A 26,130-nucleotide genomic window follows, 5' to 3' on the forward strand; every position below is an offset into this window, starting at 1 on the left:
ACATAAGGAGATGTTCATAATGAAGTAAGTAAATATTGCCATGAAACAGTATATATACTATAGATTCCCCACTTTAAAATAATTGGTTTATAGCGGAAAAATTAGAAGGAAATAAGAATTGTGATTAATCCAAAAGGCCATTTCCAGTTTTTGGCTTCAGTAGAGGAGTTGTGTACTGACTGGGAAAATGGTGAAGCCAAACATTTTGGGTATGTTACCCCAGATGATGAGAAGCAGCTTGTAATCTGATCTTGAAGAAGGCAGGGTGTGGCAGGAGACCAGCAAACAACCAGATCATGGTGGTAAGATTGCTAAGAAGATAAACCTGTATAGAGGATATAGGACCAGATACTTTGGAGCTTCTGGAAGAAAGGAGAGAGCTAAGGCAGAAGAGCCTAGGTTCTTGAATGAATTTGATGATTGGTGCACCAGCTCAACCCTACCTGTAAAAGGTAGTGGCTCCATTCACATAGTGGTGAAATAATTTTGGCCCAGTGTGTAGGTTACTATAAAATTGTATTTTATTCAGGTCCTGAATAAGACACTCTGCTACTAATTCTTAAAGTACTATATGTGCTAATATTGACTTTTTGATATACTCACATAACAGAAAGAAAGACAACATGGCTATAATAATTTACTGCATTTTCATTTCTTATTTGAGACAACACCAAACGTTGTTTGAAGTAGTGAACTGGTACATTGAGTTATTTGCATACTATCTATCAGATCAGATCAGATCAGTCACTCAGTCGTGTCCGACTCTTTGCGACCCCATGAATCGCAGTACGCCAGGCCTCCCTGTCCATCACCAACTCCCGGAGTTCACTCAGACTCACGTCCATCGAGTCAGTGATGCCATCCAGCCATCTCATCCTCTGTCGTCCCCTTCTCCTCTTGCCCCCAATCCCTCCCAGCATAAGAGTCTTTTCCAATGAGTCAGCTCTTTGCATCAGGAGGCCAAAGTATTGGAGTTTCAGCTTCAACATCAGTCCTTCCAATGAACACCCAGGACTGATCTCCTTTAGGATGGACTGGTTGGATCTCCTTGCAGTCCAAGGGACTCTCAAGAGTCTTCTCCAACACCACAGTTCAAAAGCATCAATTCTTCGGTGCTCAGCTTTCTTCACAGTTCAACTCTCACATCCATACATGACCACTGGAAAAACCATAGCCTTGACTAGACGGACCTTTGTTGGCAAAGTAATGTCTCTGCTTTTGAATATGCTATCTAGGTTGGTCATAACTTTCCTTCCAAGGAGTAAGCATCTTTTAATTTCATGGCTGCAGTCACCATCTGCAGTCATTTTGGAGCCCAGAAAAATAAAGTTTGACACTGTTTCTACCGTTTCCCCATTTATTTCCCATGAAGTGATGGGACCGGATGCCATGATCTTCGTTTTCTGAATGTTGAGCCTTAAGCCAACTTTTTCACTCTCCACTTTTACTTTCATCAAGAGGCTTTTTAGTTCCTCTTCACTTTCTGCCATAAGGGTGGTGTCATCTGTATATCTGAGGTTATTGATATTTCTCCCGGCAATCTTGATTCCAGCTTGTGTTTCTTCCAGTCCAGCGTTTCTCATGATGTACTCTGCATAGAAGTTAAATAAGCAGGGTGATAAGATACAGCCTTGACGTCCTCCTTTTCCTATTTGGAACCAGTCTGTTGTTCCATGTCCAGTTCTAACTGTTGCTTCCTGACCTGCATACAGATTTCTCAAGAGGCAGATCAGGTGGTCTGGTATTCCCATCTCTTTCAGAATTTTCCACAGTTTATTGTGATCCACACAGTCAAAGGCTTTGGCATAGTCAATAAAGCAGAAATAGATGTTTTTCTGGAACTCTCTTGCTTTTTCCATGATCCAGTGGATGTTGGCAATTTGATCTCTGGTTCCTCTGCCTTTTCTAAAACCAGCTTGAACATCAGGAAGTTCACAGTTCACATATTGCTGAAGCCTGGCTTGGAGAATTTTGAGCATTATACTATTTATTATATCAGAAGTAAATGCTCATGACTGGTCTTAATGGAAGTAAATTTTCAAAATTTTTGTTGTTTAGTTGCTAAGCTGTGTCCGACTGTTTTGCAACCTCATGGACTGTAGCCTACCAGGCTCCTTGGTCCATGGAATTTCCCAGGAAGAATACTGAAGTAGGTTGCCATTTCCTTTTCTAGGAGATCTTCCTGACCCAGGGATCGAACTCACATTTTCTGCATTGGCAAGTGGGTTCTTTACCACTGAGTAACCAGGGAAGCCCCAAATTTTCAAATTAGTGATCTTGGCAAATTTTCAACTTAGTAATCTTGACTTTTTTTTTTAAATTGCTTTGTGTGTGTGTGTGTGTGTGTGTGTGTGTGTGTTAGGAGAAGGGGAGAGGCAACAGAAGAGGAAGCATTTTCCCAGAATCATGAATTAGCAACCTTGGATCCTTGTCACTCCAGTATTCTTGCCCAGAAAATCCCCTGGACAGAGGAGCCTGGCGGGCTATAGTCCATGGAGTTGAGAAAAGTCATGTTGGACTGAGCATGCACGTGCAGATCCTTGTCTAGGCTCTGCCCTCACCTAGCTAAGTAATTCTGAATAAATCTCTTAATCTTCAGATTACTCACCTGTACAATGAGATTCTAAAAGGCAGGTGATGTTTGGTGTTGTTAATATTCTGTGTGACAAGCTAGTATTCCACAGGTATCCATAACAACAGTAAATAGACTTTAAGTCCAGAGTAAGTATCCCTAAATGTCAAATGCTATAAGACAGACATTTGTGAATGGCTGTCTTTATTCTCCATTGGTGGGCACTCTAGAGAGCTTTGATGTCAACCTGTAGGAAAGTTTCCCCTCACTTTGTCCCCACCTGGTGTGGAGAAAAGGAAGAGGAAGTGGGTAAGAGTATAGGATTTGGAAGCTACATTCTTGGGAGTCCGGACTGGAAGTCACCTCCTCCAGTTGCTTAGATCTGACCTCTAGTTAATGACAAATACAAGCTGAATTCAACTATCCCTGGATGTTATCAACCCCTTGCTGAGATTTGTCAAGCCTTGGATTTGTGCTCTCCCAGAAGGATCTGTTCTTTGAGATCCTAGGAGAAACTGTTATGCTCTAAGGATAAATGAGATAATAGAACTAACTACAAATGCTAAGGTCTTAATTCAATATAGTGGATCACAGAGTTTAAAATGTGGAAATTACCTTTTCAAATGTATGTTTAATTATTCTGAGGATCTGGTTGCCTGTCAGATATCTACTGGACTTGTTATGAGGATGAAATAGGAAAAACTCAAAAAGAAGACACTGAACACTAGGAAGGACACCTTTCAGAAATACAGGAAGGGAAATTTCCCGTGTGGTCAGGCAAACACACCAATCCTTACTATCTTTCTTGCCCACCTAAAAGCTCTGACAGTTATGCTTCAAAGGCTTGTGTGGTGGTTCAAGCTTACTTAGAAGTTTACAGGGCCCTATGCTAAGCTTCTGGAGAAGGCAATGGCACCCCACTCCAGTACTCTTGCCTGGAAAATCCCATGGACCGAGGAGCCTGGTAGGCTGCAGTCCATGAGGTCGCTAAGAGTCGGACACGACTGAGCGACTTCACTTTGACTTTTCACTTTCATGCATTGGAGAAGGAAATGGCAACCCACTCCAGTATTCTTGCCTGGAGAATCCCAGGGACGGGGGAGCCTGGTGGGCTGCCCTCTATGGGGTCGCACAGAGTCGGACACGACTGAAGCGATTTAGCAGTAGCATGCTAAGCTTCGGGTATTTTCATAGGTTCTTCTTGTTCAGTAATTGTGGCCTCCAAATTTATAACTGTCATTTCACTCCATGCTCCCTTCATCTGTCCTCTAAGCTCTCAAGTGCCTTCCACGAAACATTTTTCTACCTCCAACCAAAACAGTGTAAGAGGACTGCCTAAGTGAAAGCGACAGTCGCTCAGTCGTGTCCCGACTCTTTGCGACCCCATGGACTGTCCATGGAATTCTCCAGGCCAGAATACTGGAATGGGTTGCCATTCCCGTCTCCAGGGTACTGTCCCAGCCCAGGGATGGAACCCAGGTCTCCTGCATTGCGGGCGGCTTCTTTACCAGCTGAGCCACAAGGGAAGTCCCTGAGTGCCTACGGGGAATCTACAAAAGTATTAGGAGAGAGTGAGGGCCAGTTACTGCCCATATGTCGGGCACTTTAAAGGCTTTTACTTTAATCACCGTTTAGGATTTAAAACACCAGGAAAGCAGGAGCTTTCCTCCGCGAGGAGTGCCCACCTTCATCCCCAAGCTGCAGTTTCACATGAGTAAAGGGAGGCATCACCTCATCACTTCAAGATTCCGTCGACACTTCACTAGGTTGGCAGATAGTTCCTTTTCGACGCGTAAGCGCTTTCAAGCACCTCAACCTAAGAGATTTCAAGCACCTCAGCCTAAGAGTTCCTGAGGTTTACCCATTGCCCAGGCGACGCGCCGGGTTTTGTTTTTCTACTTCCCCGCCGGAACAAGCCCGCCCACTAGCGTCAGAGCTAGCTCCTCACTGGTCCGGAAGTGTGCTCGTCTCCTCAAAGAGCCAATCAGAGCCTCATTTTCTACTCAGGGGATTTGAAAAACGGAAAAGACCTTGACCTGTTCCTGGGAGTAGGGCGGGGGTGTGAATGATTGACAACTCGACTCTCCAATAGTCAGAGCTCTAGGACCTGCCCCTTCTGGCTCGGGGGCTAGAAAAGAGAGTCGATGCCGGGCCGCAGTGATGAGCTCTGGGAGACGCTGGCTGTTCGGTTTTCCGAGGAGCGGCTGCTACTGGTGGCCTTTTTGCAGGTGAGTGGTTGCTGTTGTTAATAGTGCTGTTGCGAAGGTTTTCCATTTGTCAATGATGTGGTGGTTTATTTCAGCGCGCTGGAGGGCCAGTTTCTTTCCTCCCCAGGTTCAGTCTGTGGTGGGAGTCTGGCACTCGCACGCCCACCCCTCAAACTCCGACCCTCACTTATCCCGCAGGTCCCGTTCAGCTGTCCCTTTCTCAGAATAAGCCTGTCTAGTCTGCCAAAGGAAAGGAGGACCCCGCGTTGGTAGTGGTGTCTTGACGGCAAGAATAAACAGAGAGTCGAAGGGAGTGATAACTCTACTCCCCTGGACGTCTCAGGTACCGGGTGTCAGTCAGCCCCGTTCATCGTAGGACTCCCCCTGAAAGGGCGCTTCGGTGTGTTTTCAGGGCCTTGGCGCTATATTGAGGGCGATGGCAGACTTGGCCCTTGAAGGCTCTGTAGATAGAAAAAACCTGAACGTCATGAAAGGAGAAAGGTAAATATCTGCAGTGGTTTCATGGAGGGTTCAAATCTGGAACTAAATCACAGGTTCTTTGAACCACTACAAATGAAAAAGTAAGTGTATTTCTTCTTCTTGCCAAGGGATGAGCGCCATGTTACTGGAGAAAGACAGTAGGAATGCCAAATGGAAGTGAAATTCACAGTTGAGTTGTGAGGAATAATTGGTTGTTGGCTAACTTACTATAACTCTCATTACCTTACAGCCTCCCAAATTATGGAGGCTTAATGGCTTATAAGTGGTATCAGAATGTTAACTGCCCACTTTGGGGGGGAAAAAATCCGATGCAATCTTTCACCAGTAGTTTCTAGGGGTTTCTATAATGAAAGCAGAACACATGTCATTTTGTGTTTTAAAACTGTCTCCCCTGAGGCCAAGGGACTAGGTTTGTTCCATCCTTGTATTCCTATGCACCTCACATACCACAGATGCTACTCAATTGTGGTGGGGTTTAGAGAGGCATAATTCAGTCAAATGGTATTGTGGAAGGAGCTCTGAGTTGGCAGTCAAGACACCTGGGTTTAGTCTTGAAGTTGTGTGATCTTAGTGAAGTGAAAGTCACTCAGTCATGTCCAACTCTTTGCAACCCCGTGGACTAGACAGTCCATGGAATTCTTCATGCCAGAATACTGGAGTGGGTAACCTTTCCCTTCTCCAGGGCATCTTCCCAACCCAAGGATCGAACCCAGGTCTCCCACATTGCAGGCGGATTCTTTACCGGCTAAGCCACAAGGGAAGCCCAAGAATACTGGAGTGGGTAGCCTATCCCTTCTCCAGGGGATCTTCCTGACCCAGGAATCAAACCAGATTCTCTTGCATTGCAGGCAGATTCTTTACCAACTGAGCTACCAGGTGTAATCTTTCAATTCTCTGACTCTTAACTTCTGCCTCTTTAAAAAGTGGATGTTGCATTAGATTATTTCTGAGGTTTATGCCTGTGTTCAAAGTCTGTTTTAAACTAAAGATTCTTAAACATTTTCCACCACAAGTACATCTGCAAAATCTCATTACAGTAAATTCCTAACCAGTCTGTTAGCAAACAAAAGCTCCCAGCTACAAGGGTCGTACCTGGTTCTTTTGTGTCCACATTTAAACCAAACCAAGTGGGACATTGTAGAAAATTTGGTCGTTGTCCAGAATGAACATTGTACAGAAGTAAAACAGAAAATGTCATCCTTTATTCCACTACTCAGAGACAGCTGCTGTTGGTGTCTGGGTAGATCTTTCAGTCTCTCTTCCTCTTTTGCCTTCTATGGTTGGTTGAAATTAAGTGGCACATTTCATTTTAAATTTATATTAAGTAATGACATCTAAATTCAGCCACACCTTCATCTTTGTCTTGTGCCTAGAGCACAGAGGACACGCCAGTGTCTGAACTGATGATGGGTCACTTGAACATCCTTGGAATGAAATCTGGTGTGAAGGGATATTTGTATGGGAAAATAGGACTAAAAGTATCACTGAATAACAAAATCTTTAACTGAAACGTGGCCACAAATATGAAAAAAAACATAGTTTATAAAATGTAAAATAAATGTTAGCCACTTTACCAAAGCATGTGAATTATAGAATATCACTTAGTATTTGGTATGCTTCTAGGACTGTATGTTACCATCAACACCCCTGCCCTGAAACACATACAACATTTGATTGCATTCCTCCTTCCCCTATCTAATTTAACCTTTTCTCCTTACCCCCACCCTCATTTTATTTTATCCCCAGCTTTTGTTTCTGCTCAAACCATCAGCAAGGTAGGATCACTTTCAAGGGCCTGAGGTCTGTATCAGTCTTCATGTGTTAGTCAAAGTCTGCGCCATTCAACCCAGAATACCTTGCATTCTTTGGTAGGGTGCTTCACCATCATCTCATTTAGTATTCCTCATAGCCCCTTGAGAAACAGTAATTTCATTATCCTCATCTTTATGGACAAGGAACCTGAGGTGCAGCAGATAACTTAGTCAAGATGACACTGTCATTAAGTAGCAGAGCTGGGACTAAAGTCTAGGTTTCTTGACTTCACACTTTTGGGATTTGGTGGAAATGGTTTGTTTTGACACAAATGCTACTACTGTAGGGGAATAAGTAACCAGAGATCGGAAGGAGACGTCTTGAATGGGTATTCCGCACATGAGTGATGCCATGCCAGCTGGCACAGGCCACGTGCCCCACGCACACACATCTCGTTGCTGGACACTTCCCTGTGAATAAGGGTCTACCTGCTATGGTTTGTTACCTCTGTAACATGGGGTCAGTCAGGGCTGTTAGAAGGTATAGAGTTGGAGAATGACAGGGTAATAGTGTCTGGAAAACACCTATAAGTAATAGAGTTTGCTCCTGGTAAAATAGTTGTTCTTATAATGCAAATACAAATGGAAAAATTACCATCAAGCTTTTGGAAAAGTAATAAATGAGGAACAGGAGGTACTTTTGGATACAGGCATCTTTGAACTTTTCATATTGAGCTGGGCTCGGAGAATCTTAGGAACTGAGCTCCAGATTTCATTTCCCTTAAGAACTGTTCCTTTTTAATTTATTAGAAACTTGATTAACCTCTCTTTTTCCTGTCCTCAAGTCTAGCCAGTCTGTCTTCTGTAGAGCTAGCTCCCTAATGCAGTGGGGTTGAGAGTCATTCAAAGCTGCAAGTGAGGATTCAGACCTCCAAATGGTCTAGGGGAGCATTTGAATATTTATTATTGAAGAGAAGGCTTTGGATCAAAGCAACTCTGGCTCTGTATTCCTTATTTTATATTGCTTCAATATTCTATCATTGATCACGTTTCTTACTCAATTTTTGGAAACAGAAAACAAGCTGAGACTGGACTTTATCCTATAATTTTCCCCACCTGTTCATGAGTTGCCAGTTCAAGTTCACTTGAAGTGTGAAGCACTGTGACAATTTATAAAGATGTCTAATAAAAGTAAAGCATGTCAAAGTGACATATTTTTGAAGTTGGTTAACAAGATGAATAATTTTTTTCCTTATTCTGTCTTGAACCCATTATTAAGTAATTTGATGAAGCAAAATAAACTACTCAGACTGATGTAAATGTGCTCAGTATTGTCTTATGTGAAGGATTAAAAACAGTTATGAATGGGATTCCATTATTCACAGTACTTGCAGTGCTGGCCAAGAATAAAATAAGGTGATTTTAATAATGTTGGGATTATCCTATGACAGGATGCTTAAATGTTCAAAATGCTGATGTGATTAGTAGATCCAGTAATCTCAGCTAGACCAGGGTTTAGGAAGCTAAGACCTTCTGGCCTACTGTCTTTCCAGCCCACAAGCTATGAATGGCTTTTACATTTTTTTAATGGTTGAAATAAGTCAAAGAATAACAATATTTCATATGCATGGAAATTATATGAAATTCTCATTTCTTTATCCATATGTAAAAGACAAAAAGTTCCAATATGTTTATTGGAACATAACCTTATTTGTTCATATATGCATTGGTTATGACTGCTTTCAGCTACAGTGGCAGAAGTGAGTGATTTTAAGAGCAACCATATCACCCACAAAGCCTAAAAAATTTACTCTTGGACCTTTTACAGAAAAAGTTGCCCCCCCCTTTTTTTTGCCTCCAGCTAAGCTGGAGTGTCTCTCACATCATTACCTTCATCCCATTTCAACAGCAGTTATGCTGCCCCAGGTCTTCATTAAATGTTGCCAGAATAGTTGCAAAAGATTCGTAAGTATTCACATACATTTCCCTTACTTGTAAATGCTGCCTGATCCTCCTAAAATACACATTATTAAAGCTTTAATGATGTCCCAGTACTTGCAGAATAACCTGTGTTTTTTGGCACAATGTCCTTTCAGGGCCACTGTTCAGCCTTATCTTTCTAGAGTAGTGTCCTCCTACTTCCTTATTATACCCTATACTTAGTATAGGGTGATCATATAATTTTCTAGATGGGACTTTCAAGTGTGAAAGGGGCCCTATAATAATTATGTTGGGGAAACAGGTCTAAAGCAAGACTGTTCTAGGCAAACCAGTTTGAATGGTTCTCCATAAATACCCATTCCCTTACCTCTATTCACTGTTCCCTTAGAGCAGAATTCCTTTTCTTTTTCCTATAAATCTTAAACATCCTTTCAAATCCAGCTTAAATAGTGCCATGTCCACGAAGCATTATTCAAAAAAACAAAAAAAACTCCTTTTCCGTCTCCCTTATACATCAAGTGCTTTCTCACGCTGTGGATTACTTTCTGCTGTCGTGATACACACACGTCACTTTTCCCCCATTAGTCCCTTGGAGGCATCATTCAAGTTCGATTCTCTGTTCCCCCCAGGCCTAGCTTTACGCCATGTTCAAATGAGATTTGCAGCATATGTTTGAAGAATGAGTTGTTTGACCAGACTGGGCAGACTGATGAGTATCTGGGGCTGTCAATGGATACATCATCCATTTTAATGTAATTAAAGTCATGAGAAAAGTTGGGTTTCCAGGGTAGGAAGACAGAGCCTTGGGTGCCAATATGGTAGTAAAGCAGAGTGGGTCAGGGCATACGTATAGGCAGTGCGGTCCAGGCTGGCCTGATACTGAACTCCTGCTCTGCCACTTACAGTCTTTGTCCTCTTGGGCAAGTTAGCCTCTCCTGAGTTTCTGCATCTATAAAATAGGAGTAATTGTAATAACCTGTCCATAGAATGGTGGTTGAGAATTCAAATCGTCCCAAGCACACGATGAGCACTCCAAGAAAGGTAGCGGCCATGGCATCATACCGGCTTCCCTGGTGGCTCAGATGGTAAAGAATCTGCCTGCAGTGCAGGAGACCCAGGTTCAATCCCTGGGTAGGGAAGGTACGTGATGATACATGCTTCACCATCCTAGTACTGTTGCCAACAGGTGGGCAGCACCAGGACGTAACAGTAGAAGAGGTGGGAGAAATGCAGCCCTGAAGTCTTAGAAGAATTTTTCTTCCCTTGATGGAAGTGCTTAGCTTCAGAGGGGTCAAAGCAGTGGGAGTCCTGAGTGAAGATGGTCTCCACTTACTAAGAAGTGACTAATCAGCAGTCTTTTGAGAGACTGTTTCAGTAGAGTGGGCAAGGTACAAGGGAGGTGTCAGACGACTAAAAAAATAATGGCCAGAAGGAAGGGAAAAACAGCCAAGAGGAAGGGGCAGGAAGAGGAGATGCAGAGTCATGTAAAAGATATGTTTGCTTAGTATTTTTTTCCTTTGAGCCACATCATATTTTAAAAAGGAAGGCACCCTGAAGTGTGGTCACTCAGTGACCTGTGTGGCCCCTTGGGGGTATGAAGTAAATCGTTGACGAAAATCAGCGCTTAATTCAAGTGCCAATAACCCTTGTTGAGAGGATAAATGAGCACCTTTAAAAAGAATAGTTTTTAATTCTTAGCATGGCCCCTCTTTCTAAGTTGGGGGTGTCTGGTGCCTGATTTGACATTGTGCCTTGAGGTTCACACGAGCAGTTACACGCCGAGCCCTCCTTTATACTCACCTTGTTTGTGAGCATCTCATGAAATGTCTGCCTGGGTTGGAGAGACAAGCTGTGACTGGAGATGCTCCTGTGAAGTGAAGCCAAGTGAGCCTAGATGCTCACACCCAGACTCGCAAGTCTTCCATGATGAGGTAGAAAGAGCATGGGTGTCAGAGGCACAGGGCCTGGATGACAGCTCCAGTCTCATTTAGTGCCTCTGTGTGTTTGAACAAATCAATCTCTTTTCTCTGTGCATATTGTTAAGGCCATTTAGGAACATGCTAAACTGTAACAGATACAAAAATATGATGGATGATTGTTCTTGGCTCTGCCTTTGCCATAAAATACATTGGAATTCTTGAGTTAAATCTTCCTAACATCTTGGACCTGCCAACTGACTGTTGATATGTTTTTTTGGCCATACCATGTGACATGTGAGATCTCAGTTCCAACCAGGGATGGAACCCACACTGCCTGCAGTAGAAGAGTGGAGTCTTAACCACTGGATTGCCAGAGATGTTCCCCACTGACTGTACTATGCTTTGGCAGTTACTACAAAAACTACTGGACTTCCCATCTGGCATAGTGATAAAGAATCTGTCTGCCAATGCAGGAGATGTCAGAGATGTGGCTGGGAAGATCCCCTGGAGTAGGAAATGGCAACCCCCTCCAATATTCTTACCAGGAAAATTCCATGGGCCGAGGAGCCTGGCATCCAGCAGTCCATGGGGTCCCAAAGAATTGGACACAATTCTGAATACTCGTTGCACCACGCTTAGCCTTATTACACAGTCTAATCATTTTTGCTTGTCTTTTGATTCAGTCAACACACCTACTAAGTACCTAGTATGTGTCAAGAGTCATGCTGGGTTCCAGAGATAGGCAGTGAGTCATCAGCTCTAATGCAGGTTACAGGGCACACGGACGGGGAACAAGCGATCCGTCACAGTGACCCATCACAACTGTACCTAATGTCATAAAGCAGGGGGGCCTTGGGAAGGCACCTCACCACTTTCAATGGGTGAGAAAGAAGGGCATACACAGACGTCTGAAAGCATCATCCTTAAACCATCAGCATCAGCATCACCTGGAATCTTGTTATACCCACCCCAGACCTACTCATTCAGGCTGTGGAAATGGGGCCCAGTAATCTGAAACAGTTCTCTTGGTGATTCCAATGCACATTAAAGTTTGAGAAACCACCAGCCTAGAGGAAATAACATTTAAACTAAGCACTATAGTCACACCATTCAATATAGTAACCACTGGTCATGGGTGGCTATGGAGCCCTTGAAACTTGGCTAGTTCAAAGTGAGTTGTGCTTTAAGTATAAAATGCAGATCAGGTTTCAAAGACTTACTAAGAAAAAAAAATACCTCATTAATTATTTTATATAGATCATATGTTAGAATGATAATCCTTTGAAACTAAAGGGTTAAATAAAATGAATTATTAAACTTTCACCTACTTTTTTCTGCTTAATATGACTTTTAGAAAGTTTAAAATGACCAATTTTAAAAAGCCGATTATATGTGGCTTGAATTACATTTTGATTGGACACAGCTGATGACTAGTGGGTCCAAAAACCAGAGTGGGATTGAAGTGGCAGTCAGAGGGGAGGTGATGATGGATAAGGGTTCTGTGTAGAATACAGAGTATGCAGAGTTCCTGAGGCCAGAAAGAACATGATATGTTAAGGAAATAAAACCAAAGCCTTACTGGTCACATTAAGGATTTTGAGTTTTGTCCTAAGATCAACAGGAAGTAATTTGAGGGTTTTAAACAGGGTACTCAATTTTCAGGAAGTTTGTAGCTAATACATGAGGGTAAGATAACTATGGCTGAATATTGCACGACTCTCAGAATCAAAGCTCCCTGCTCCTGCCCAGAAGATGGTGGGGGTGGAGGCATTTGGTCAGGCAGGTACCATCAAGAGGGAGGGAGCAGGACCCTGACCATCAGCTGCCTCCACCCCAGGATATGAGGCACAAATAACCCTGCTAAAGGGAAAAGCAGACACCTGCGAATAGTTTTGTGCTCAGTTCATTTTCAGTTTGGTCAATGTTGAGAGCTGGAGGAAACATTCCAGAAGAGTCCAAAGTTGAGTAGGAGTTTGATTACAGAGCTGGGACTCTGCAAGGCACTGGCAAAGGTTTGGTGAAAGGAGGGTCGGGAACAAGGGAGCCTGGCATATGTGGGGATTAGCAGGTCTGTCCTTTGAAAAAGTGCACTGGACAACCACAGAGAAAGGGCCCAGATTAGAGCCTGGAGGCCTGGGCTCTGACCAGCTCCAGGAGGTGGGGGTGGGGCTTCCCATTCACCTGTGACCTGGAGGAACTTCCCCTTTAAGTCACAGGTCATACACTAGCAGACTCAAGCTACCCTCAGACAGGTCTTGTTTAGCTCATGTTTTTTAAAATGTATTCTAGTTAGTTGCTAGTATTTGTATCAGATATCACATGAAATTACATTTCCAGTTCTTTTGAAAATTGGAAAATTGAAGACCTCAGTTCCTCAGTCTCACAGAGAAATGGGCTGGAGCTAAGTAGTAGTTACTCCTTTCATTTTTCCTATGAGCTTCTAAGCTGAAATGATCATGTTACCAAAAAAAAAAAAAAATTATTTATTCTTCAAAACAGAATCCACAAGTTTTTTCTGGTCTGAGTCTTGCATTCTCTCCAGTCTTCTGTTTCCAGCAGCCCTCAGCTTCTCTGTGTTCTCCAGAAAAGTTCTAGAATGGTACCCTTAGCTCAGCAAGACTAGATTATACAGATGCTCCATCCATGTGTCAATGTGCATGAGTTGCATCCATCAGAGAAGCACATATGTTCTCTGCAGTTCAGCAATGTTCCCACTACCCCTGCAGCCCCGCACAGATCTGCAGTCCCTGCCTGAAACTTTAAATGAAACTGCAGTGTTGTATTTGTTGGTAAACACTTGGCTTACCAGCTCCTACAGAGATTGAATCATAAAGATTGCAAGCTGTAAACCTCAACAGTTCCTTTGTAAATATTCAGCCATTAATTAAATGGCAAAGGTTAGTTGATAGCAAGGAGGAGAGAGGGAAGGGACTTTATTGACCTGAAGTAGATGCTCCAGTTCAGTATCTTACCCTGTGTTTGCCCTCTGTGCACCATAATAAGGGTCTGGTGTATTTGTAGAGTCTTTGTGGCTGTAGCACTATTTCTCTGCTCCAGTGTATATATTTTGAGAGGGAAGAAACAGAAAGTGTCTTATTTCTTAAAGTAAACAAATACAGCTGATTAAAATACTGTAAAGCTTTGTGATAGGTGCCTGAGTGTTTATGATATTGCTACACTTTTTTCCCCCTCAGAATAGTTCATCATCAAAAGATGTTGAAGAGGTGCATCTGCCTACAATATTTGTGCATCACACTCATTTGAAGTGAAAAATAACTTCTTTGCTATAAGGAGCTTCTTGCTTGACAAGACACAGTAAGGGCTGAGGTAGAGAACCATTGACAGCTTCTCTTTTCTCCATCCCCCTCCAGCACCACCACCAAAAACAGGGCAGTAAATAAAATGTTGCATGGGCATGAATCCAGTTTTTGATGGGCCAGAAGCTTCTAGCACTTAGTGGATTGGGGTGGGCTGTTCAAAAAAACAATACCCAAGTGTCTTTGTTTTGCTGATTAAACACACATACATGTTCTCATCCATGTGAATTCATTAATTGGTCTCTCCCAGCACCTTAGAAGTAGCTTGTTCAAGTGAGGGGCCCTAAAGCTTGAGCTTCATTCGTTTCATGGATACTCCACTTCCAGGTACCAGTAATCACCTAGCCAAACACTGCCTAGCTGCCTTTCATCCCATTTTGAGTTTTCTGCCCCTTGATGCCCATCTGGGTTGAGGGGAGAGGCATCGTTCTCCCTCTGGAAAGTCTCGGCTCTGCAAGGTACCTTCACCTGCGTCCTGAGCCCAGGCTCTTCTGATAACCTGATGCTTCCCTTTGCAATGCACTAAATGAAGGTCAGACTTCACTGACGCCCGATGAGAAGGGAAGGTCATAAACCTAACTGCTGTCACCTTTCAACCACTTGCAGATCATCTCCATCTGCTTCTTCCCTCAGGTCCGCTCTTGACCCTCTGAAATTGAAAGCTTTGTTGTAAAGACTTTCCTCCGACTTCAGAATCTCTCGGAATTAACTAAAGAAAGGAAGAAATTAGGTCCAGATTCCAATTAACTTCATCACTGATTATTATATAACTGTGGGCGAATCACAGTTTAAGTGAGACAGAGTATCTCCAGTTCATGGAAGTTGCCAAGAATGGCAGAATACCAGGCCCTGATGTTTGTATAATCTGTGCCCCCTGGTGTGGAAAGTGCTGGGTGCACAAACCGAGTAGCATTTGTCAGTGTGGATGTGTCCGGTGAAAGCCCAGTGAGGCAGGCTGGTGCAGCCAGGCTGCAGATTTTCTCCAGGGGACTGAGTGGGTCCAGATTTCTGGGCTAGCAGCTTCAGTTAGGGGGTTCAGGAACACTCTAGGGTTGCCTGTCCCACCTTACTAGAGTCTTCCTCTGCGATGTGGCTGGCATGGATAGGACAGCTGAAGGGTTGCGAGGAGGAGCTGTGGCCTCCCTATCTGTGTGCTCCTCTCACTCCTGCAGACCTGCTTCTGGTAATCTGTTCCTACAGGCAGCATCTCTCAGCTGCTTGATTTGATAGCTTGTTTTGTATCCAGATTTATTTCTGCCAAAAACTGTCATCTTGAGTCAGGTGAGAGATTATTTAAGTGACTACCATATTGAATGCTAAGGTTGGTTGAAATCATCTTCAGTTCAGTTCAGTTGCTCAAAGTAATGTCTCTGCTTTTGAATATGCTATCTAGGTTGGAATCAAGATTGCTGGGAGAAATATCAATAACCTCAGATATGCAGATGACACCACCCTTATGACAAAAAGTGAAGAGGAACTAAAAAAACCTCTTGATGAAAGTGAAAGTGGAGAGTGAAAAAGTTGGCCTCAAGCTCAACATTCAGAAAACGAAGATCATGGCATCTGGTCCCATCACTTCATGGGAAATAGATGGGGAAACAGTGGAAACAGTGTCAGACTTTATTTTTGGGGACTCCAAAATCACTAGAGATGGTGACTGCAGCCATGAAATTAAAAGACGCTTACTCCTTGGAAGGAAATTTAGACCAACCTAGATAGCATATTCAAAAGCAGAGACATTACTTTGCCAACAAAGGTCCGTCTAGTCAAGGCTATGGTTTTTTTCCTGTGGTCATGAATGGATGTGAGAGTTGGACTGTGAAGAAGGCTGAGCGCTGGAGAATTGATGCTTTTGAACTGTGGTGTTGGAGAAAACTCTTGAGAGTCCCTTGGACTGCAAGGAGATCCAACCAGTCCATTCTAGAGGAAATCAGCCCTGGGTGTTCTTTGGAAGGAATGATGCTAAAGCTGAAACTGCAGTACTTTGGCCACCTCATGCGAAGAGTTGACTCATTGGAAAAGACTCTGATGCTGGGAGGGATTGGGGGCAAGAGGAGAAGGGGACGACAGAGGATGAGATGGCTGGATGGCATCACTGACTCGATGGACGTGGGTCTCAGTGAACTCCAGGAGTTGGTGATGGACAAGGAGGCCTGGCGTGCTGTGATTCATGGGGTCGCAAAGGGTTGGACACGACTGAGCAACTGATCTGATTTGATCTGATCTAGGTCAGTCATAACTTTCTTTCCAAGGAGTAAGGGTCTTTTAATTTCATGGCTGCAGTCACCATCTGCAGTGATTTTGGAGCCCCCAAAAATAAAGTCTGACACTGTTTCCACTGTTTCCCCGTCTATTTGCCATGAAGTGATGGGACCAGATGCCATGATCTTCGTTTTCTGAATGTTGAGCTTTAAGCCAACTTTTTCACTCTCCACTTTCACTTTCATCAAGAGGCTTTTGAGTTCCTCTTCACTTTTTGCCATAAGGGTGGTGTCATCTGCATATCTGAGGTGATTGATATTTCTCCCGGCAATCTTGATTCCAGCTTGTGTTTCTTCCAGCCCAGAGTTTCTCATGATGTACTCTGCATAGAAATTAAATAAGCAGGGTGACAATATACAGCCTTGACGAACTCCTTTTCCTATTTGGAACCAGTTTGTCGTTCCATGTCCAGTTCTAACTGTAGCTTCCTGACCTGCATACAAATTTCTCAAGAGGCAGATCAGGTGGTGTGGTATTTCCATCTCTTTCAGAATCATCTTAGTATTGTTTAAATGTTGAAACTTAGATTTTCTTGTGTGTGTGGTGTAGACTATGGCATTGAAGAGCCAGTTTTCTCCACTCGGTGATTTACATACCAGCTGAATGTGGTTTATTGAATTAGCATGTTTAATAACTTCTATAATAAGATAAGACTGTAAATATTTCTTTCTTCACCAGAGGGAAAACAGAATGAGAAGGGTGTTCCTTCCATCTTGAATCAGCTTCTCAAAGCTGGGAGTTCCCAGTTCTAAAGTCATCATTTTAGACATGTACAACTCATTCTATTAAATCGTCTCTTCTGTAAGCAGGAACTGCCTTTTTATCTGATGGAAATGTAGCATGCCATTAGAATGAAGTGTTCTGTTGTTTTATGTCATCCAATTAACGTATACTATCTAACCATCAGAAAATTTAAGTCAGCTAACTAGGTTCCATGTAATTATCTGTAGACTCTGCCCGTATGTGCCATAGTGTGTATGAGTTGCTGGATGCCTGATGTCAAAACAGTTCAAGGAATCATTCCAGTGTATTTTAGAAACTTGCTGTTGGAAAGTTGTGCTTCCACTCCCAGGTAGTCATTTGAATGAAACATATAACTTTCATACTTCTTGTTTCTTCTCCATCTAGATATATTGTTGTCACTGAACACTGGCCCTAGAGAAGCTCAGCCATCAATATGTCCAAGTACAAACTGATTATGTTAAGACATGGAGAGGGTGCCTGGAATAAAGAGAACCGCTTTTGTAGCTGGGTGGATCAGAAACTCAACAGTGATGGACTGCAGGAAGCGCGGAACTGTGGGAAGCAACTCAAAGCACTAAACTTTGAGTTTGATCTCGTGTTCACATCCATCCTGAACCGGTCTATCCACACAGCCTGGCTGATCCTGGAAGAGCTGGGGCAGGAGTGGGTTCCTGTGGAGAGCTCCTGGCGTCTCAACGAGCGTCACTACGGAGCCTTGATCAGTCTCAACAGGGAGCAGATGGCATTGAATCATGGCGAGGAGCAGGTGAGGCTGTGGAGAAGGAGCTACAACGTGACCCCTCCTCCCATCGAGGAGTCCCATCCTTACTACCATGAAATCTACAACGACCGGAAATATAAAGTGTGTGATGTGCCTTTGGATCAGCTGCCACGATCCGAGAGCTTAAAGGATGTTCTGGAGAGACTCCTTCCCTATTGGAATGAGAGGATTGCTCCTGAAGTATTGCGTGGTAAAACCGTTCTGATATCTGCTCATGGAAATAGCTGCCGGGCACTCCTGAAATATCTGGAAGGTACCATCTTCATGCTATTACTAACCAGGTCTTAGTCTAGAAAGAACATGGTTTCTAAACTAATAATGCACAGTTTACATTATAGACTTTCCTTCCCTAGCACCTTCTGTCACTTCAGCCGTTTAAGGATTGTTTTGTTCTATCAGAAATCCTGGGTATTTTACGTTTGTATTATTTGCTCTAACTTCAGGAAGCCTCAGAATCACCTGAAGGGAGGGAGCATTTGGACCACCCCTGGTTTCTGGCCCCACTCTTGGAGCCTGTAGGCCCGGGGTGTGGCTCCATAATTTGCTTTTCCAAAGAATTTTCAGGTGATGCTGATACTGCTGCTTGGGCTTCTCCAAGTGCTTGAGAAGCACTGATTTAAAAGAGTATGTGTCTTTTGTAGTAACCAGGTAAGAGGAGGCTGGGGAGGGAAGAGGTTTCTGTAGAAATGGTATGCAAGGTACATTTTTTTTGTTGTTGGTTGTTTAGTGTTTCACGATAAGTAAAATTATATAGATTTTAGTCTTGCTCATGTTCTTCCAGCTTTAAACAACCATTGCTGTATTTTCAGACGTAGGTTTCCTGGATAATTGTTTTGTTCCAGTCTTCTCTTTCCAGACCAGATTTAGTCATCGACTGGGAGAAAGTTCAGGAGAAGGAAAAGAAAATGATGGCTTATTAGAGATAATCAGTAGCTTTAATTTTAATTCCTTGATGTTGTGTTCTAGAAAGTACTGTTGTTACCTATCTCTTAAGTAACATGAACTCTTCGAAGGACTCGAGCTCACCAGTTTGGGGCACCGTGATTGCATTGTAACATCTTCAGGGGTTTTCTCTCTCCTTTCTCCCTTCACTCAACAATCCCGGTTGTTGTTCAGTCGAGTCCGACTCTTTTTGTGACCCCATGGACTGCAGCACTCCAGGCTTCCCTATCTTTCACTGTCTCCTGGAGCTTGCTTAAACTCACGTCCATCGAGTTGGTGATGCCATCCAACCATCTTGTCCTCTGTCGTCCCCTTCTCCTCCTGCCTTCAATTTTTCCCAGCATCAGGGTCTTTTCTAATGAGTTAGCTTTCACATCAGGTGACCAAAGAATTGGAGCTTCAGCATCAATCCTTCCAGGACTGATTTCCTTTAGGATTGGCTGGTTTGATCTCCTTGCAGTCCAAGGGACTCTCAAGAGTCTTCTCCAACACCACAGTTCAAAAGCATCAATTCTTTGGTGCTTAGCCTTCTGTATGGTCCAACTCTCACATCCATACATGACTACTGAACAAACCATAGCTTTGACTATATGAACCTTTGTTGGCAATGTCTCTGCTTTTTAATACACTGTCTAGGTTGGTCATAGCTTTTCTTCCAAGGAGCAAGTGTCTTTTAATTTCATGGCTGCAGTCACCATCTGCAGTGATTTTGGAGCCCAAGAAAATAAAGTCTGTCACTGTTTCCATTGTTTCCCCATGTATTTGCCATGAAGTGATGGGACCAGATACCATGATCTTCGTTGTTTGAATGTTGAGTTTTAAGCCAGCTTTTTCACTCTCCTCTTTCACCGTCATCAAGAGGCCCTTTAGTTCATCTTTGCTTTCTGCCATAAGGGTGGAGTCATCTGCATATCTGAGGTCATTAATATTTCTCCCTGCGTTCTTGATTCCAGCTTGTGCTTCATGCAGCCCAGCATTTTTTGCATGATGTGCTCTGCGTGTAAGTTAAATAAGCAGGGTGACAATATACAGCCTTGATGCGCTCGTTTCCCAAATAATCCTGATGGTTGTGCATTTTGTGTGATGGGCTCTGTCTGGTGTTCTCCTGTCTCTTGTCACTGTCAGCAGTTAGCTCACTGGCATTAGAATGTATTTCTCCAACATTCCCTTTTCATTCTGCTTTGCTTTTCTATTCAAGGCTGTGAAAAATGAAAAGGTTGACATTGCACATGAAATAAATGAAAATAGGTTATTGTTAACAAAATGAAGTGATCTTTATGAGATTTTAATGTAAACCTTTAGCATGTGTTTTTTTCCCCTCTAATTTTTATAACATGGCCAAGAGCCAAGTCATAACTCGTATACCTGACATCCATTCCTTGTGCAGAGATCTGAAACCTATAGACTTTATTAGCTGTTAAAAACTTTATTGGCCAGGCATGGTGCTTGATCTGTTTATGTGTGGGTATGTATGTGTATCTTATTTACTCAACTGTATAAAGAGTTTTATTCTTCCTTGTTCAGAATAGTCAGATATTTGATTAAATATGTATATATAACTTCATCATTACTGGGTTTATTATAGTACTTTATTGTTTGAAGAAGAGTTGAGGCTCCTTTCAGGAGAACAACAAACCAAAATTCAGAATTTCAAAGTTTCTTCCAGAAGATATATTCTCTTCTCCCCAGACTAATTCCTTTTTTCCAGAGATGGAATTTAGATCTTTCTGTGGCCAGATTCCCTTCGTTCAAGAAACTGCCATCATCTCCTTATGGATCCTCTTCTCTTCCCCATCTCAGCTTGGAAATCCTCCTTTTAAAGACAATTTCCTGCTGTCTGGTACTACTTACTCTTTGCCTGTCTTAACGTTTAGAGTGCTTAGATTATTCTACAGCCCCAACTATAGCTTACTCTAATACCCCCTTCTATTAGTGCATTGGTAATTTAACCATGTTATTATTCTTTTTTGAAAAATATGGGAAGGCTTAATAAATGGTGGTTAGGAGGATTGCCATCTTGGTGGGGTTGGAGAGAGAATTACTCGTCAAGGACAAGGTAACACACAGAAGAGCTGACTGTATTTGAGGGAGGTTTTGAAATCACTAATAATTTATTGAAAACAACCAAATGATACAGCTTTTTGAGAAAACAATCTGGCAGTTCCTTTATGGTGAAACAATGATCCAACAGTTCTACCCCTAGATACATTCCTGTATTCATTTCCTAGGGTGACTGTAACAAAGGGCCGGTAACTGGGTGGCTTAGAAAAACAGATAATAATTGTCTCTCAGTCCTGGGAGCTGGAAGTCCTAAATCAAGTATTGGCAGGGTCCTGCTCCCCCTAATGGCTGTAGGAGAGAATCTTGTCTTGCCTCTTGCATTTTCTGGTGTTTGCCAGAAATCCGTAACATTCCTGGTTTGTAGATGCATCAGTGCAACCCTCCATCTTCACTTGGGGTTCTACCTGTGTGTCTCTGCATCTTGTCCAAATTTTCCTGTTTATAAGGATACCCAAAATATTGGACTGGAGCCTAACCCAGTGACCTCATTTTAACATGATTACCTCTATAAAAACTCATTTCTAAGTGAGATCACATTCTGAGGTGCTGGAGGTTACCTTCAACATACGTTTTTTGGGGGAAATACAGTTAAGTGCATAACAATACCTATGAGAAATGAAAACATATGTCCAAACAAAAACTTGTACACAAACTTTCAAAGCAGCATTATTCATAAAAGACAAAATGTAGAAGCAACCCAAATGCCCATCAGTGGATGACTGGACAGATGAAATATGTAGTATGTCCATACAATTAAATATTATTCGGCATTAAAAAATAGCTAGTGAACATTCTATAATGTGGGTGAGCTTCGATATCATTATTACATGAAAGACCCCAATCAAAAAGGATCACATATTGTAGGATTGTACTGGTATAAAATCTCCAGGATAAGCAAATCTATATAGACAATAAAATAGATTGTTTGTCTCCTGGGACTGAGTTGGAGGGGAAGAGGGTGGAGTGAAGAGTGACTGCTTTATATATGCAGGGTTTCTTTTTGGGGTGGTGAAAATATTCTAAAACTGATTGTGGTGATGTTTGCACAACTCTGAATATGCTAAAAGCCATTGTGTACGTTCAATGGGTCAGTTGTATGGGTCAGTTGTATGTGAATTACTGAAGCTACAAAATAATCAATGAGATTTAAAAATGAGAGGATTTGATATAGCCCTGGAAAGCAGTAGTTTGGGGCAAATACATGGAAGTGACAGGTAACAAAGGAGAAGTGCATGGATGTGGAGTATAGAATAAATACAAAAATTAAAACACAGCTTTGACCATTGGGGCAGAAATGGATTTATAGGCATTACTGAGGCTTCCCTGGTGTCTCAGATGGTAAAGAATCCACCTGCAATGCAAGAGACCTGGGTTCAGTCCCTTGGTTGGGAAGATCCCCTGGAGAAGGGAATGGCAACCCATTCCAGTATTCTTACCTGCAGAATCCCCATGGACAAAGGAGCCTGGTGGGTGACAGTCCATGGGGTCACAAAGAGTCCAGACACGACTGAGTGAGAAATTAGTGGGCATTTGTTCTTAGGCTTCAATTAACTTTTCTTGTGAAGGTCTTTCTTCCTTTAATATGGATTGTATGGAACTAACTTACCTTTCAGTGGAAACAGTGTCAGACTTTATTTTTTGGGGCTCCAAAATCACTGCAGATGGTGACTGCAGCCATGAAATTAAAAGACGCTTACTCCTTGGAAGAAAAGTTATGACCAGCGTAGATAGCATATTGAAAAGTGGAGACATTACTTTGCCAACAAAGGTCAGTCTAGTGAAGGCTATGGTTTTTCCAGTGGTCATGTATGGATGTGAGAGTTGGACTATGAAGAAAGCTGAGCACCAAAGAATTGATGCTTTTGAACTGTGTTGGAGAAGACTCTTGAGGGTCCCTTGGACTGCAAGGAGATCCAACCAGTCCATTCTAGAGGAGATCAGCCCTGGCTGTTCTTTGAAAGGAATGATGCTAAAGCTGAAACTGCAGTACTTTGGCCCCCTCATGTGAAGAGTTGACTCATTGGAAAAGACTCTTATGCTGGGAGGGATTGGGGGCAGGTGGAGAAGGGGATGACAGAGGATGAGAGGGCTGGATGGCATCACCAACTCGATGGATGTGAGTTTGAGTGAACTCTGGGAGATGGTGATGGACAGGGAGGCCTGGCGTGCTTCGATTCATGGGGTCGCAAAGAGTTGGACACGACTGAGCTACTGAATTGAACTGAACTTACCTTTCAGAGATTAATGAAGTAGGAGCAACTTTAAATTATAACTCCTATCCCTATCACTGTAAACAAGCTGTATAAAAAATGTTTTCATTTGGGGAATAACTGATTTAAAACAGGAGTGTTCATGCTCGAAGAGGTCAGTTATACAAAGAATAGAAGGTACGTGTAGAGAAAGGTATAAGGCTGGCTGTTGTCTGCAGGAGAAGACAAGGGAGGTATATGGAAGGGAGATAGGGAAGGTAGAAATGGTAGGATTGGTAACCAGGAAGTATGGCAGACATTCAGGGGGAAAAAATTGGCAGAAAAACCAGAATATATCATTAGGCACAAGCCAATAGCTGGGGAAGCAAATGAGTGAAGATTGCAGTTTGTCCATAGGAAGTCTTTTTTTTTTTTTAATTTAATTTAATTATTTATTTTAATTGGAATCTAATTACTTTACATTGTTATGGTGGTTTTTGCCATACATTGACATGAATCAGAGGAAGTCTTAAGAGTGGTTTGTGATCTTGGCTCCCTGATCCTTGGGAGGAGAACAGCTTTGTTCCCTTTTGGTCTGTAGTACCCCCTGGTGGTACTGTTGTTAAGATTCATCAGGGTTCTTTGCTGTTGCTAAGCTTCCCTGTAGTAACGTCCATGCCTAACGTGGAAGAAAAGGACTTCACATGCTGGAAGTAGACTGGACTAGGCTTTAGGGTCACATCATAAATACTTGTTATCTCTTGTTTTAGGAATCCTCTAAATGCTAATTCCCTCTACCAAAATTTCTCTTACAGTGTATGTTGAAAAAGAAGATCCAAGTATTCTATGCCACAGCTCCAAGAATTAAGCATAAGTCACTTTTTAAAGATCAGAAGAAAGTGTTTATTTCTTCCATGTCATTTCTGATAATTTAGTGAGATCATAGCCCTTTAAAAAATTTATTGTAGATGATATGCTCACAAATAGGAATACCAACATTAGTTATTTTATATGTCATTAACCTTCATGAGTTCATGTATGAAGGCTACATGTGTCATGTTAGTCGCTTCAGTCATGTCCAACTCTTTGTGGCCCCATGGACTGTAGTTTTCCAGGCTCTTCTGTCCATGGAATTCTCCAGGCAAGAATACTGGAGTGGGTAGACATTGTTTTCTCCAAGGGTTCTTCCCAACCCAGAGATCTAACCAGGGTCTCCTGCTTTGCTGGTGGATCTTCTTGGAAGGTTAGGAAACCTAATTTTCATGTGGTACTTGATAAATTCTCAATCTAAAAAAAAAAAAACAACATTCTATTGAATTTGGAAAATATCTTGATTTGGGAAAGATAGAAGGCAGGAGAAGGGGATGACAGAGGACGAGGTGGTTCGATGGCATCACCAACTCAGTGGACATGAGTTTGTGCAAGCTCCCGGAGGTGGTGCAGGACGGGGAAGCCTGGCGTGCTGCAGCCTGTGGGGTCACAGAGGCGGACACAACTGAGCCCCTGAGCAACAACAAATTGAATTCAGATACTGACTTTCCAAGATTCCAAAAATTAAGTGAATCTCGCTTATTTAAAGGGCTTCCCAAGGGGCGCAATGGTAAAGAATTCGCCTGCCAATGCAGGAGATATAGGAGACGAGGGTTCAATCTGTGAGTCAGGAAGATCCCCTAGAGTAGAAAGTGGCAAACCTGCTCCAGTATTCTTGCCTGGAAAACTCCATAGGCAGAGAAGTCTGGTGGTCTACAGTGCATGGGATTGCAGAGAGTCAGGCATGACTGAGCAAGAGGCACACACCCCCTTACTTTAAGGGGAAAATACAAGATTTTTCTAATAGAAAAAGATGACTGGCCAATTTATTTGTGTTTATATGTGTTTATTGTGTTAAAAAAATGTAAAGGACTTCCCTGGTGGTCCAGTGGTTAAGAATCTGCCTGCCAGTGCAGGGGACATGGGTTCAATCCCTGGCCCAGGAAGATTCCGCATGTGGTGGGGGCAACTAAGCCCATGCGCCACAACTGCTGAGCCCATGTGCCTAGAGCCTGTGCTCTGCAACAAGAGAAGCCACCACAATGAGAAGTGTGTGCACCAGAACTACAGAGTAGGTCCCACTTCCTGCAACTAGAGAAAGCCCTCACGCAACAGTGAAGATATTTTTTTGAAAAACCATAAAATTTACCATCTTAATTGCTAATTTATTTTTTCTGTGAATTTATATTTCTATACATCCCCCTGTTTTTGACTAATGTCTATTACCCTAGTACAGTTATTCACAGCATCTCCTTTCACTTTCTGAAGTGCCCCAGCTTGAATGATAAATTATATGGTCATCTTATTATAAAGGTTATTCACCTGTATTAAGAATGAATCTTTGAAATGGGTGTGACCCGATTGCCTATTCCCTGTAAGTACAAAAGTTGCTAAATTCTTTGCATTGGTCACAAAGGTAACAATGATTGTTGTTGTAGACTGATCTGATTCCTAGTCCTGTTTTCTAGATATGTTTCTGTAAAATTCTCCCCTTCAAACAGGATCTTTCAAGGAAGTGGGCAGTTTTCCCCCATACTGTTCTTAAATTGTTCGACACACTTAAAGCATCTTGCCTTCTGTTGGGCAGAGTACGATAACTGAGAGAATCAATGACAGCATACTGTCTTATACAAATACCTTATTGTAACTTTGGATTGGAAAGAATGATAAGCCAGTCACGGAACTAATTGGGAAATTGGTCTGCCCTGAAGTCTCCAAGGGCCTTAAGATCTTTTGGCTAAGAGTGTGCACGTGTTACTCATCTACTCTAGATTGTACGTACCCTGATAATGGAGAAAGTTCCTAAGATGTTATTTTGTTTCTCAAATATTTGGTGCTAAGTCGCTTCAGTCGTGTCCAACTCTGTGTGACCCCATAGACAGAAGCCCACCAGGCTCCCCCATTCCTGGGATT

The 26,130-nt window shown here is 42.6% G+C and overlaps 1 protein-coding gene across 1 annotated transcript in view; it reads left to right on the forward strand.

The window, feature by feature from the left end:
* The first annotated feature begins 4,256 nt into the window (after positions 1–4,256).
* BPGM (bisphosphoglycerate mutase) overlaps positions 4,257–26,130 on the forward strand; it is a 31,839-nt gene continuing 9,965 nt past the window's right edge. The window contains exons 1-2 of the mRNA XM_061414756.1: positions 4,257–4,800; positions 17,599–18,248. Coding sequence (XP_061270740.1) covers positions 17,648–18,248 — 601 coding nt within the window. The 5' untranslated portion in view covers positions 4,257–4,800; positions 17,599–17,647. The remainder of the gene's footprint in view (positions 4,801–17,598; positions 18,249–26,130) is intronic.

The sequence above is a fragment of the Bos javanicus genome, chromosome 4 (assembly GCF_032452875.1).
Source record: "Bos javanicus breed banteng chromosome 4, ARS-OSU_banteng_1.0, whole genome shotgun sequence".
Lineage (NCBI taxonomy): Eukaryota > Metazoa > Chordata > Mammalia > Artiodactyla > Bovidae > Bos > Bos javanicus.